This window comes from Cyprinodon tularosa, unplaced genomic scaffold, assembly GCF_016077235.1.
Source record: "Cyprinodon tularosa strain WSP-4 unplaced genomic scaffold, ASM1607723v1 ctg91, whole genome shotgun sequence".
NCBI lineage: Eukaryota > Metazoa > Chordata > Actinopteri > Cyprinodontiformes > Cyprinodontidae > Cyprinodon > Cyprinodon tularosa.
Genome location: NW_024039685.1, coordinates 188,784 through 201,727, shown reverse-complemented (window position 1 = coordinate 201,727; position 12,944 = coordinate 188,784). Strand labels below are relative to the sequence as shown.

The window sequence follows — 12,944 nt, the reverse complement described above, 5'->3', positions numbered from 1 at the left end:
CTATCATAGGAACCCTATTTGTGTGCATGGCCCTTAAAATTAAATGAGAGTAAGACCGAGGTCATGGATTTTAGCGGCACATCTGAGTTACCCTCCATTGTTTAGCCCAGTACAGGAGTTCAATTATCACAAACCTTGGTGTCAAAGTGGATGCTGATCTTCTATTTGACATCCAGATAAAGGAAATTGTAAAGAATGTTTCCTTCAGTTAAGGCAGTTGGCCAAATTAAAGCCCATTCTCACTAGTTGATCATCTGGAGGCAATAATCCACGCCTTCATCCCTACCTGGCTGGATTACCGTTGTGCACTTGTTGACACTGAATCATGTTTAGTTACTTTAACACTTTTTTTTTTTTTTCATTTTAACATGGTAGGACATAAAACAATTGTTTTCAAGTAACTGAATATGATTAAGTAGATACCAAATATGGTTGCATTGTTTTTTTCAGTGTATCAGGTTAGTGCCTCCATCATTGCTCAACTCCAGAGTGCAAAATGCTGCAGCAATTGTTTTATCTAGCACTCTTAAATATGAGCCAATTACCCCCATTTTACCCTGGCTCCCAGTAGATTTTAGGATTCATTTTAAAGTTATTTTATTAGTTTTTAAGTAGCTTTATGGTTTTGCTCCATCTTACCTCTCTGAGTTGCTGTAACTTCATACACCCTCCTGTACACTCAGGTCAGCTGATTCTATAAGTGCTTAAAACTAAACAGAAGCTCTGTGGGGGTCGTGCTTTTTCTGTGGCAGCTCCAAATATGGGGAACAACCTTCGAGTGGAAATTAAAAAGTCAACCTCTCTGATTTTAAATCACTTCTAAAAACTCATCTTTTTGTCTCGGCTTTCAAAACTATGAGATGATGATTTTGGCTTGTGATACATTATTTTAATTTTGTTGTCTTTTATGCTTTCAAGTCTTGTAAAGGTTTTATGTTGTTTCACTTTACAGTCTTTTGCTCCTTTAAGAAATTATATTTCTTTATAAATAAATGTGAATTGAATCTTTGAAACTTTAAAGGAGCTAGGGTTTCTGGAGTTCCACATATTGTCTCACTGAAAATTATTTTCATTTACAGTATTTAAAAAAAAGATAAGTGATATGCTGAAGTCATAAGTATAGATTTAGCACTTCTTATTTGTCTTTAAACCAAACCTTTATTTAATTTAAGGCCTGTTTACGTGTTTCTTTCACTTTGTTTACAAGTTCTCAGAAAACGTAGTCTTCTTTCAGAACCAACATGAAGGTAGATTTGTGTCGTCTTATTCAATCAAAACAAGCAAAAGAAAAACATTTTAAAGTATTTGAATGCAGATATATTTATAAATATAAATATATACCGTAGTTGACATTTAAATCAGATACATTTGAAGTCTGTTTTTCTTTAAAATGCTTTTTTCGATAGAAGTGAAGATTTTTTTTAAAGCAAATTTTTAGATTGAACTATGTCGTAGGACATTTATGTCTTTATTATTTCATCAAAAAAGAAAAAAAAGTCACTTTAATAAAATATTTAAATAATTTTTTTGAGTTTCAACTATATTGTTTGCATTCAATTTTAGCAGAAATATTTTTTAATGACATAAATACCAAAATCTACCTTCATAAAGCAGGGAATGTCATTTTAATTTCTTTGCAGAAACTGATAGTCTACAAAAGCTAATACTGGTTATTTTCATTAAACATATAAATGGATTTGGTTACCTTTATATTAAAAAAAAGGTTTGGACTCATATTCTCTCCAGAGTTTAAATTTCGATTTTGTTACCACAAAATAAAAATCCTTTTAAGCAGACCTCAAAATATAACAGACCAGAAACTGTAATAATGACTAAATAATAAAATGACTCAACCAAGTCTTTACTGAGGAAAATTCCTTAAGAAGAATATTTACACCTATACAGGACTGCTCTTAAAAACAATGGAGAAAAAAAAAATAGTTTTAGAATCATCATTAAGCTTGGCGGCTTCCAGGTTTATCACAAAGGCTCCAGTGCAACCACAAAAATAAAATAAAAGACACAAAGAGCACAACTGGACTATTGTTTTTCAGCCACATTCTCAGCCAATCAGGGAGCACTGCAGGATGTCAGTCTTCTTCAAAGCGGATGTGCTTGTTGGCCTCCTTGGTTCGGGCAATGATGATTTTCTCAGCTTTGGAAATGAGCTAAAAAAAATAATAAAGCGAGAAGAAAATTAAAATGAAATGCAGGACAAAGAGCTTGGAGCTGCACTACCTATAGGATAATTTTATGTGATACACAAATTGGATTCTAAATCCTAGAAACAGTGGCGCCTCCTGATGTGTTTCATAGTGGTGGCCAGATGGGGCCACTAAAATACTTGGGGTGGCACACTGACACTAAAAGCCATCATTTCAGGGTTTGAATCTACTATTGTGGTAAACCTGTCTGTAGAAATCATAAAGATTTAAGTAAACATCTACTCAGATCTGGGTTTATTGTGTGATTTTTAATGTTACATCCCTGGCTGTGCATAATGGGATGAAATGCTAAACTGAAGCTCGGGCAAATTATTCAACAGCAGCAGATTTCCTGTAACACTAACTTTTGATTGAGTTTGAGGATTGTTATCGATTTAGGACCATCTTTTCGTCATATTGTCCCAACTGAGCAGGAAATCTCTGCAGCTCCTCTAGAGTTCTCATGACATCGTGTTTTCCTTGCCTCTCCTATCAGCTAAGGTGGAATGTCGTGTCTTGGAAGGTGTGTGGCTGTCTTTCAGAGGATTAACCTGACTTGGTAACAAACTCAGGATATTGTTTATAACCTGAACTGAGCTTTAAACTTTCCCTGATCTGTCTCCCTAATGGTGTTTGCTTACTAATGTTCTATAACAAACATCTGATGCTTTCACTAAACAGCTACGATGTGGTTAGATGAAATTACACACACATTGTGACTATATTTACTGGTTACAGTATAGCTACAGAAAGTTGGTTGCTTTGGTTTCCTTATTTAATTATTTTAGAGAGAAAGGAACTAAATACAAACTACCACCACTTGCTTTTGAGATTTTTATTTCTGCATTTTAAAAATTGGGCATCACTTTCCTCTCACTAAGTAATTATGCACTGCCCGTCCTGGCCATCACAAATAAAAAAGGATAATGGTTTGTTCAGAGCTGCAATGATCTGAACCAACTAAATGTAGTGCGATTCAATTGCAACAAAATGATTGAATTTTTGGAAATCGGCTTCACCTTTTCTGTGCCTCGCTTCTTCTCCCTGGGCCGATTCAGTTTGACCTGGCGGTCCACCAAAATCTTCTGCCAGTACCGTTGTTCATTGTCACCTTTTACACAAAATAAAATCCAAAATAACAATAAGAATACAATCAAACTCGAAACATTTATTGTTTTTGTGTTTTAGAACAAGCTATGTCTTCAAACACACTTCAGCTAAATAAATTAATATAATATGTTTCTCTAGGTGAAAACCTTCCTACCTTTAAGAATCTCAAGCTTCCAGCCATGCTCTCTTAGCAGCTGCTCCTTAGCGTTGCTGATGGCGGTAGCGTCCTCTGGAGAATGGAAGCGTACGTGGCCTTCTACATCTCCCTCCAGGATGTCAACATAAGCAACTGGAGCTACTTTGGACAAGGCATCCTATACATCAACAGAAGAAGAGATAAATCAGCACAATACTACACAGAACCAAGATTATTTAAACTGAATTTGTTTCAGTGAATTAAAAGAGCTTCACCTTTTTGATAGAATTTTATGATTTAAATAAAATTCTTTTGTTACTTTTTTACGATTGTGCTTTACATCTCATGTAAAAAAAAATATCAAAACAGACTTTATAAGAAAATAAAATTTAAAATAGATTTTTTTTTCGCACTAAAATGTTACTCTATACAGAGCCACAGAAGACTACTACCATTTTCACAGATCATCGACAGCCTCCACAAGGAGGGTTACCTATGGAAGAGGATTAGGGCCACTGAAAAAATAAAAAGTTAACTAATTTTAAAATTTTATTTCAGTTTAATATGAGAAAAAAAGTCAGAATTCTGACTATTATCCCAGATTTCTGACTATTATCTCAGAAACTTTACTTTTTCCCCATATTAAACTAAAATAAAATTTAAAAATTAGTAATTTATTTTTTTTTTTCCAGGTGCCCTAATCATTTTGTAGTCAGCCACAAAAGCCCATTGCTAAAGAAGCTAGCTATTCAGAGTTCTGCATCCATAAATGTCAATGAAAAGTTCAGTGGAAGGAAAAAATACAGTAGCCCTTTGACCGGACAAAGATGATGTGAAGGCTTGTAATGCTACCAGCAGTGATACATGCCAAGCCACAAAACACTGTGTTAAAAATCAATTTTCACTTCCTTTTACTTTACTTTGCTAACAAAAAAAATTATTGTTTTTTCATTAGCCATCAGCCATGATTTTCAAAACAACAGAGATGAATACCTGAAACATGTTGATGTGAATTGATAGAAGTTTCCACTTGGATGAATTACTAAATAATCGTTAGCTTGGCCACAATGTTCAAATACCGTAATTTTCGGACTATTAGCCGCACCTGAATATAAGCCACAGAAGCTAAATTGCATGATTTGTACATATACATGCCGCACCGGACCATAAGCCGCAGGTTTTTTATGTTTAATATCCGTCTTTCTGTCTCGTACCACTCGCGGTAGAAGTCTGCTTCCGGAGGACCTCCGCATTCCCTCGCGTGCGGCTACCGTACTTGTGTGTTGAAGCAAATGTGACGTCAACATGGTGGATGGTAAAATCCATAGATTTAGGTATTACCCTAGTGGCCGTTAGCTGTAAAAGTCCATAGATAAGCCGCATTGTTATATAAGCCGCAGGCTCGAAAAACGGGGAAAAAGTCGCGGCTTATGGTCTGAAAATTACGGTACACTGGATGACATTTGTGTGAACTTAAAAAAGCTGGTCTAATCCAGTGAGTGAATCAGCTACTTATTGTGATTTCATGGGGTCAGATGGAGTAATTAAGGTATACTGTACCTTGATGATCTTCCTCCCTGGTATCGGCTTGCTGTCTGTAATCTTTACGATCACACCGCTGACAAACTGAGGACCCTGTTTAGTTTCCTTTTCAGTTTTGCTGCTCAAATCAACTGTAAAATGAAAGGAGAGAAAAAAAAACCAAATTGAACAACCAGGTATTAAAATATCAGCCAACTTATTTTGATAGATTTTTTTTATTTAAACATCTGAAAAAAATACCTTACTTTAGATTAGTAATGTATAAATTACCCATCATAATCAATACTTTTAAATTAGGGCTGAGATATTTTATCGGATTAATCAAGATAATCTATTATTGATATAATCGTCAACTAACTTGGTAATCAATTGTCAACTGGAGTATAGAGAATGAAAAATATACCCTTTTAGAGCAGTAATTATACAAAGACTATAAAAAAAGCTGAAACTATTTTTCATTTAAGATAAAAAAAACCTTTTTCATCTTTCAATATGCTCTATCCAGGAATCCTCAACACGAAAAGTTTGTTTCACCTGATTTAATTAAGCAAAAAGTCTTCTTTAAGGAACATTTTGCTATCCGATTATTAATTGATTAATCCAAAAAAATAAAATAAATAAAATCGACAGATTAATCTATTTGCTAAATATTCATTAGCTGCAGCCCTATTTTAAATATTTATATTGTTAAATGTATCCACTCCTGTGTATGTGGAAATGATCTCTGAAACCAGTGGGCATTTCAGGGGTTTTTATTCATTGTTGACATAGTGTAATAAATTGTTCTGTCAGGGTTTCAAATAGTGTTGCATTGATGCCATTTTTTGGCGTGGATACCCGATACCTAGCTGTGCAGTATTGGCCGATACCATCTGTTTGAAATTGATGTGTGTGTATATATATTAAGAACTGCATACTACTTGGATGTAAAATAATTGCCATCATGGCTTTGTCAAGCTGCTGCCTTCCTTTGTGAAGAAGGAAAAAGACTAATACAAAGTGAATCCAGTAGAACTTTTTATTGCCTACCTGGAATGGGCGACAATAGTTGCATAAACTTTCGGCTCTCAAAATGGTATAAGTGCCCTACTAGTTGGTACTCGCTGATACCGATATCACTATTTCAGTGCTGGGGCCCCGCCCGATACTGGTATCGGTGCAACACTAGTTTCAAAACAGTCAAACTCTAAAATCACCGTTTCCATCTTGAGTAACATCGTCCTCCTTGTGATTGATCTGGTTGATGCACTTCTTTAGTGACGCCATGCTGCGCTTCTGCAGAACCAGGTACTCCTCTTTCAGCTGAAGCCACTGCTTCCTTTAAGCAGAAACAAACAGAATACATAAGCATGCTGTGATGAAATGCTGCCAGGGATTTCACCAATTATTGAAACAATGAGGAATTGAAAAGGGACGTAGGGGCCTACTTTGACAGAACACGTAATGGGATGACTTCTTCCCCAATTTTTAACTTCTCTTTGTGTTTCTTTTTCCTCTTCCTCTTTGCCTTGACAGCTGTGTCATCCCTGTTTTCTTTCCCCTTCTCAGTGTTTTCCTCTTTGACACTTTTGTTGGGCAGATCTGTGAGGAGGGAGGACACAGGTAAAAATCCAGCTTTTTTTTCTTAACAATTGGTCAATGAAAAGGCCGCCTTACACATCCTCTTTATGTCCATAAATATCATCTAATTGAGGAATTTCATGGAGAAACTTTACATATACAATTGTGCTCACACATAGAGCCCAATGTGTCTGTTGACCGAGGTGTTTACAGAAAAACTATATATTTGGCTGCTGCCATCCATTTTCATCAAATAATATTGTATATTTTTCAGTGTTTGATGTTTGTAGCTGTGATGCTTTCTCTGTTGCAGGTGTAGCAGCAGACACGTAGGATGTGTATTTGTTTTATCTTTCTTTCTCTCCTCTATTCACATCCCCTTCTGCCCTCCGTTTTAGCCACCATGTCTGTTGTATTTGAAATAATCCCGTAATATTGCATGGTAATCATCAAGCGGGTCATCAAGGGTGTGGATTGAGGGGGGCCATGGAGACACTCCAGGACTGTTTGGAATGCTCTGACTGGAACATATTCAAAGCTGCAACTACTTATTATAACAGAATCCATTTAGATGAGTATGCCACGACTGTCAGCCTACATAAACAAATGCATTGAGGACGTCAGCATCCAAAAGAACATCACCACCTGGACCAACCAATGATCCTGGATGAATGGGGAGGTTGGGAAATCGCTAAAAGCACGGAACTCAGAATTCAAGTCTGAGAAGAGTGGTGGGAACAGCAGATAGGATCATCTGGGCTCCTCTTCCCTCCATTAAAGACATTTCATCCCAGCGCTGCGTGTCCCGAGCCCATAACATCATAAATGACCCCTCACATCCCCAACATGGAATGTTCTCCCTGGGGCCTTCTGGGAAGAGAATTTGCAGCATTCGATGCAGGACCAGCAGGATCTGCAACAGCTTTTCCCCGCTGCCACCAGTCTGTTGAAAACTCTAATCAAGTCACAAATCAAGACTCTGCATCACACTCTAAACAACATATCTGCACTACATGGTATATCTTCAAAACAGAACAGTGTTTTCTACCTTATTTTGCACCACATCTATTTATTTTTCCACTGCTCTGAACCTTTCAAATCAATGCCTTTTGCATCATGTCTCTCCTACACTGTTTACACTATTCACTGCTGCACTTTATAAATGGAAATGTTCATTTTAATTACTAGGCCGCTCATTCACTGTCGCAAAGCTTTTTGTAACGAAATTTTGTTTTGTGTAAACTCTTTGTATACAAGATCACAATTAAGTTTATCCAAGTCTAAGTAAAATACATTTCTGTTAAATTGATGATTTTGGCCTTTAGCATGCGAAAAACCTAAATGGTGCTCAGAAAATGTTTATATCACATTACACTAATAAAACACTAAAAAAAAGTCCTGTTAAGGTTGAAATACATCAGTCTGAGTCTACAAGTATCACCTTTTAGATCAACTACTGAAATAAACTAAATCTATTAAATTAAATAAATCTGATTATGCTATATTCCCATTTATTTAGAGGCAGCTCTACTAAATATAAAAGCTCTATTGGTGGAAGTCAAAATGTCCAACTTCTATGTTGGTAATTTCAACTGGAACGCCGTCTAATAGAATTATAAGACAGAAAGTCAAGACTCTAAATCAACAGTACTTAAACTTACCTACTTTGAGGGCTTATTGCAGTTTTTTTTAATAATTTGTCTCACTTTAAGTTGGTATTTCAGCTATTACTTTGGCTGATAACGTAATATGTGCAGAATATAACCTTATAACAGAGGTTTTTCATTGCTGTGGTTCTAATAGTTGAAGGGGTGGTCATTAAGAAAACAATGGACCACATTTACCCCCAAGATTATGTCACTGCAACTTCTCTGATTCTAGTTCTGAGGACAAAAGAAGGACAATGCTGCTATGTAATAACTTACAAAGCTGGTGTGTGTTGTTGTCAGTTCATTTTCTAAAAAGGAACTGTCTGAATCCTCCAGTAAACTTTAGGCATAAATTATGCAATACTTTTGGGGTGAATATTAGTTGCCCATAAGTAGCAAACCTGAAGAAACAAATGAAACAGCAATAAGTGAGAACTTACTCATGTTGGCTTCATCTTTCTCCTCGTCTCCTGTTTCACTTTCACTGATTTTCCTAATCTTAGCAGGAAGATCGCTCTCTGATCCCTCCACAGTCTGTGAGCGTCGCCGTTTTTTCTCTGAGAACTTCCCTGCCGTCTTCTGAGTGCCAGTGGACTCTGGATCGCAATCTGCTGTCAGATGCTTCCTCTTTTGCTCCGACGGTTCGGCTTCCATTGCTGCCTCTTGGACCTTTTCTGCCGATGCTTTTATTGCTACAGCTCCATCCTTCTTTTTTTTCTTTTTTCGCTTTTTCTTCTCCTCTTCTCCTATTAGGGCATGACCACCCAGTGAGATGTTTTTAAAGACCTTCAAGAATTACAAATATTTTGAAAAACTAAACATAGAAAACTTACTGGGCTGTGGATTGTCCACAGAAAAGGGAATAGGTTTCCTGTTTAATGTTTTGGGGAAAATCCCTGGCTTCCTTGGAGCATCTTCAGGAGGATTGTTCAACATCTATTAAAAAAATAAAAATAGATCATACAGCTTCTTCTCCACAAAACCTGTGAATAAAGGTCATGATACATTTTTTCTTCATCTTAATGTCTTAAAAGTCTACATAACATTTCTAAGAAGAGCCATACGTTTCAGGCTACATTCAAAATACAAAGTGCTAATGTAAAGAAGTTTAATCTCCCTAGTTTTAGATATGTTCAACAGTTTTCAGGCTGATTTATACTCAGAAACCAGGTCGTCTGCGTGTGTCGCATTGAATGCCCCTTCCGCAGACACTCTGTTGCACCTCTCCAAAATTGTAGCTGACCGCAGACAGTGCCGCAGACAGGAGGCCTCTGATTGGTCACATCTACATCCACTCTACACTATGCATATTTCCTGTTTGGTACCTTAAAGGCTTGTTTTGTTTGTATAGCCGCCATTGTGGAAAACGGCTCGTGAAGTTGGACCAGCTAGAAGAGCGAGGTGCGCGAGAACGCTGGGACCATTTTTCCACCTGGACCCCCGCTCTTTTTCGCCCTCATGTCCCTCCATGTCGCACAAACTTGCCCCCACTTCCTCACCGCCTCGGCCGTATCTAGACCCACAGCTAGTTCCCGATTTTCCCTCTTGCATTGTGGCGTGGAATAACATAGCGTAGACCATGTTTCAATATTGGGCATAAATCAAAAATATCTGAGACTAGCTCACTGCAACACACTGCTGCGGAGAGTATAAACAGCCCTTTACATTACGGTTAATTAGAATAGAATAGAATTCAACTTTATTGTCATTACACTGTCAAAAGTACAAAGCAACGGAATTTAGTTTGCATAGAGAAATAGTATAAATATTTAATTACATGTGTACAGAAACTATTTATGTATGGACTATAAATGGTATAAACAGAGAGTAATTGGCATTCTGGCACCAGATTGTGTAAAAAATGACTTATTGCAGAATAAGCTGCAGAAAAAACTTTAAAGTCTATTGAAATAACATTTCATCTCCAAATTCTAAATAATTTTCAGAAAAAATAAAAACTGAACTCTTAAAAAACTAGAACAACTCATTATAAGGAACAACTATGTATTGTGTTCCCCCCCTGCAACTTTGAAAATTAGCATTGACTCTGTAAATGTTCTCTAATGTGTGTTTTTTTTAAAATGCAAACTAAAATAAGTAGAACATTCTCCATTTCCCACCTCGATAGCTTTCTCTGCTTGTTCCTCTTTCTCAAACTCGACGAAGGCGAACCCTTTCGAGTCACCGGTACTTCTGTATCTGGGAATACTGACGTAAACCACATTCCCGCATTTCGTGAAAACTCTTTCAATCCAGCTGTGGGTCACGTCCTTGGGTAAGAGTTCCTTAAAGGGGAAGATACATAGGAGCACAGGTGGGAAGGTATAGAAATAAAATGTCAAAATCAAATAATTATGTTAACATTCTGCAATCATCATGAGCCGCAATACAAACTCCATTACTTTTAGAAAGTACTTGTTCAGGATGTGCAACACATGAAATCAAACGTTCATACGACACCATAATTCTCATAAAAGAGCAGTAAGCATTCAGGCAGTTGGAGGTAAAATAAATCAAATTCAGGGTTACATTGTAAATCCAATTTGCTTGCTTTTAAACAGCCATGCAGTCCTGTTCAATCAGTCATCGGAAAACGGAAAGACTGCTTCACAATGTGCAACTCTAGTTCTATCACAACATGACCTTCCTCGTGAAACAACAGGCTGGGCAAGCTGTGCATTAATCAGAAGCAGCAAAGATGAGCTTCAGAGATGAAAAGCTCAGGAAAATCTATCAGCAGACAAATACAGCTCCTTTATCCGCCAGTGAGTTAAACAAATACCACGATTTATTTATTTCCATCCAGGTAATTTATGTTCTGTTCCCTCAGCTCTAAAAGGTGGAAGTGAACAGCACTACACCTCCAAAAAACAAACCCCCTCTGAGGAGCCCTTATACTACCATCTTGTTCCCAAAACAACAGGGGACATGAAACTGGCTTGTGGAATGTGTCCCACGTTATGTTGGAAACCCAGGGCTCTGCAAGCGAAACGCAGGAGATCACCTAAAGACATCATCTTACAGATCCACAACTACTTTTATGAAACATCCTCAGGATGGAGAGTGAATAGAGCAATAATCACTGCTCAGTGCATAAAGCATACCCATCAACAATGGGGCGACACGAAACTCCCACTCCAACACCACAACCTTTTATCCTAAAAAGTGTGGAGCAGACAAACTGAAATTAACTTGGAAAAATTGTGTGAAAACATGCGAAGGGCTTTTAAAATCCTGGGTAATGTCAGAAAGTCGTGAAAACAAAAAAGGGGTGAATTGTTCATGCAATGATTTGATCTGTATAATTAAAAAAATGCATTGTCTGCCTAAAGAAAGTAAATAATGATAACATACAAAAAAAAAGCAAGTATGTTTTGTAACGTAACAAAATGTAAAATGCTCAAACGGTAAACAAGCTTTTCCATGCCACTATGAAACAAAACAAAACTAATGAGGTCCGGTTTAACAAAAGTTAATGAAAACCAATAGAAGAGTCGTTATCATGGATCCCTTTCTTATCAGAAGTGTAATAAACTATTAATAAAAAGAACCAACATCTCAATATTGAGAAAGCCTTTTAAATTTCACTGTCTAAACAACATAAATAAATGTAAGTTATGCATTTTATTTCAAACTAACACACAGGAATAAACTGTTTTACCACATAAACTGTCCGGCTGTCAACATTATTCGGTGGGTTTCCAAGCGGATGACGTCGCCTTATTTTAGTTCCTTCAAGGTTAATCTGTAATATGAAAAAAATTAACAGAATTAAGTCACTCACATAAACCATAACCTTCAAAGTGAAAGACCTGTAACAACAATTGGAGAAGTTACCTGCACTACTGATGAATTCTTAATGGCTCTGGCAATCAGCTTGGTGTCCGTCGTCAACTTCTTCATGCGGCTGAAGCTAGTCAGCACAGATATGTCAACATCTGCAGCAGTAACAAAAACAAAGAAAGGTAAGGTACAAGGTTTAACTTGCTCTCAGTTTCAACGTTTACATTTTAAATCTTGATACTAGATCCTTACATCCATTGTCGGACTCATCTATGAGCTTTTTCAGGAAGCGGTCCTTGTGCAGGTTGACGTCTCCAAACCAGAACTCCACCTGCCTCTTAATGTCGCTGAGCAGCTGTTTCACACGAGACCTCTTCTTTTTTTCTGTCTCCTTGTTGCTGTCATCAGGTTTAGCTGCTCCATTATCTCCTTCTTCTTGCTCTGTGTTCATCTTCCTTAAGGTGGGACAGTAGTTCCATTATTCAACAAACAAAACATACAAAATAAAAAAAAATAATACGGCTATTTACGGCTATCAACAGATTAAACACAAACCAAGCTTTAAAACCATCTCTAAACTAATTATTTCGCATTTAAATATCACAATCATTGGCAGGACTCACCTTGTTTAGGGTAAGGCTTCGGCTACAAACACATAAAAATGATGCTTTAACGGCTACAACTCCACTAATAACACACAGCGGGATCTTTTAGACATGGCGCACAGTTGTAACGTCACAAAAACGAGCACCGATTCCGATTACGAATTTCAAAATAAAAGTCCAAATCAAATTCTTTATTTTGTTAAAAATGTTTATTTAATAAATACAGTTAAGTCACATAAAATAAAATAAAAACATTAACATAAAAAAGGAGAACATATACTGTAGTTTAATGCAGCTCTGATTAAATAACATTTTTTAAACCGTACAAGAACATTTTACCCATACACTTCAAGTT

The 12,944-nt window shown here is 36.8% G+C and overlaps 1 protein-coding gene across 2 annotated transcripts; it reads right to left on the bottom strand.

Annotated features, from left to right (window-relative positions):
* Window positions 1-2,054: 2,054 nt before the first annotated feature.
* larp7 (La ribonucleoprotein 7, transcriptional regulator) lies at window positions 2,055-12,723 on the bottom strand. 2 transcript variants are annotated; one of them, XM_038274397.1, is made up of 13 exons: window positions 12,608-12,723; window positions 12,237-12,439; window positions 12,039-12,139; window positions 11,863-11,946; window positions 10,322-10,486; window positions 9,035-9,137; window positions 8,642-8,947; window positions 6,420-6,573; window positions 6,189-6,310; window positions 5,011-5,123; window positions 3,469-3,628; window positions 3,224-3,315; window positions 2,055-2,168 (listed from the first exon to the last, which is right to left on the bottom strand). In XM_038274397.1, exons 2-13 carry the CDS (start codon window positions 12,433-12,435, stop codon window positions 2,091-2,093), a joined length of 1,677 nt encoding a protein of 558 aa, XP_038130325.1. In that variant the 5' UTR covers window positions 12,436-12,439; window positions 12,608-12,723; the 3' UTR covers window positions 2,055-2,090. The 2 variants fall into 2 exon arrangements, with proteins under 2 accessions (XP_038130325.1, XP_038130326.1); XM_038274398.1 differs by having other exon boundaries at window positions 12,237-12,435.
* Between the last annotated feature and the right edge of the window lie 221 nt (window positions 12,724-12,944).

Bases quoted from the DNA above. Each gene is read 5' to 3' on its own strand.
- larp7 (XM_038274397.1), bottom strand. From the start codon at position 12,435: ATGAACACAGAGCAAGAAGAAGGAGATAATGGAGCAGCTAAACCTGAT. The intron at 10,487-11,862 runs GTAAAACAGTTT...TTCCCCTTTAAG, and splicing joins ACAGCCGGACAGTTTATGTG to GAACTCTTACCCAAGGACGT. The intron at 5,124-6,188 runs GTGATTTTAGAG...TTCATTTTACAG, and splicing joins TGTTACTCAAGATGGAAACG to TTGATTTGAGCAGCAAAACT.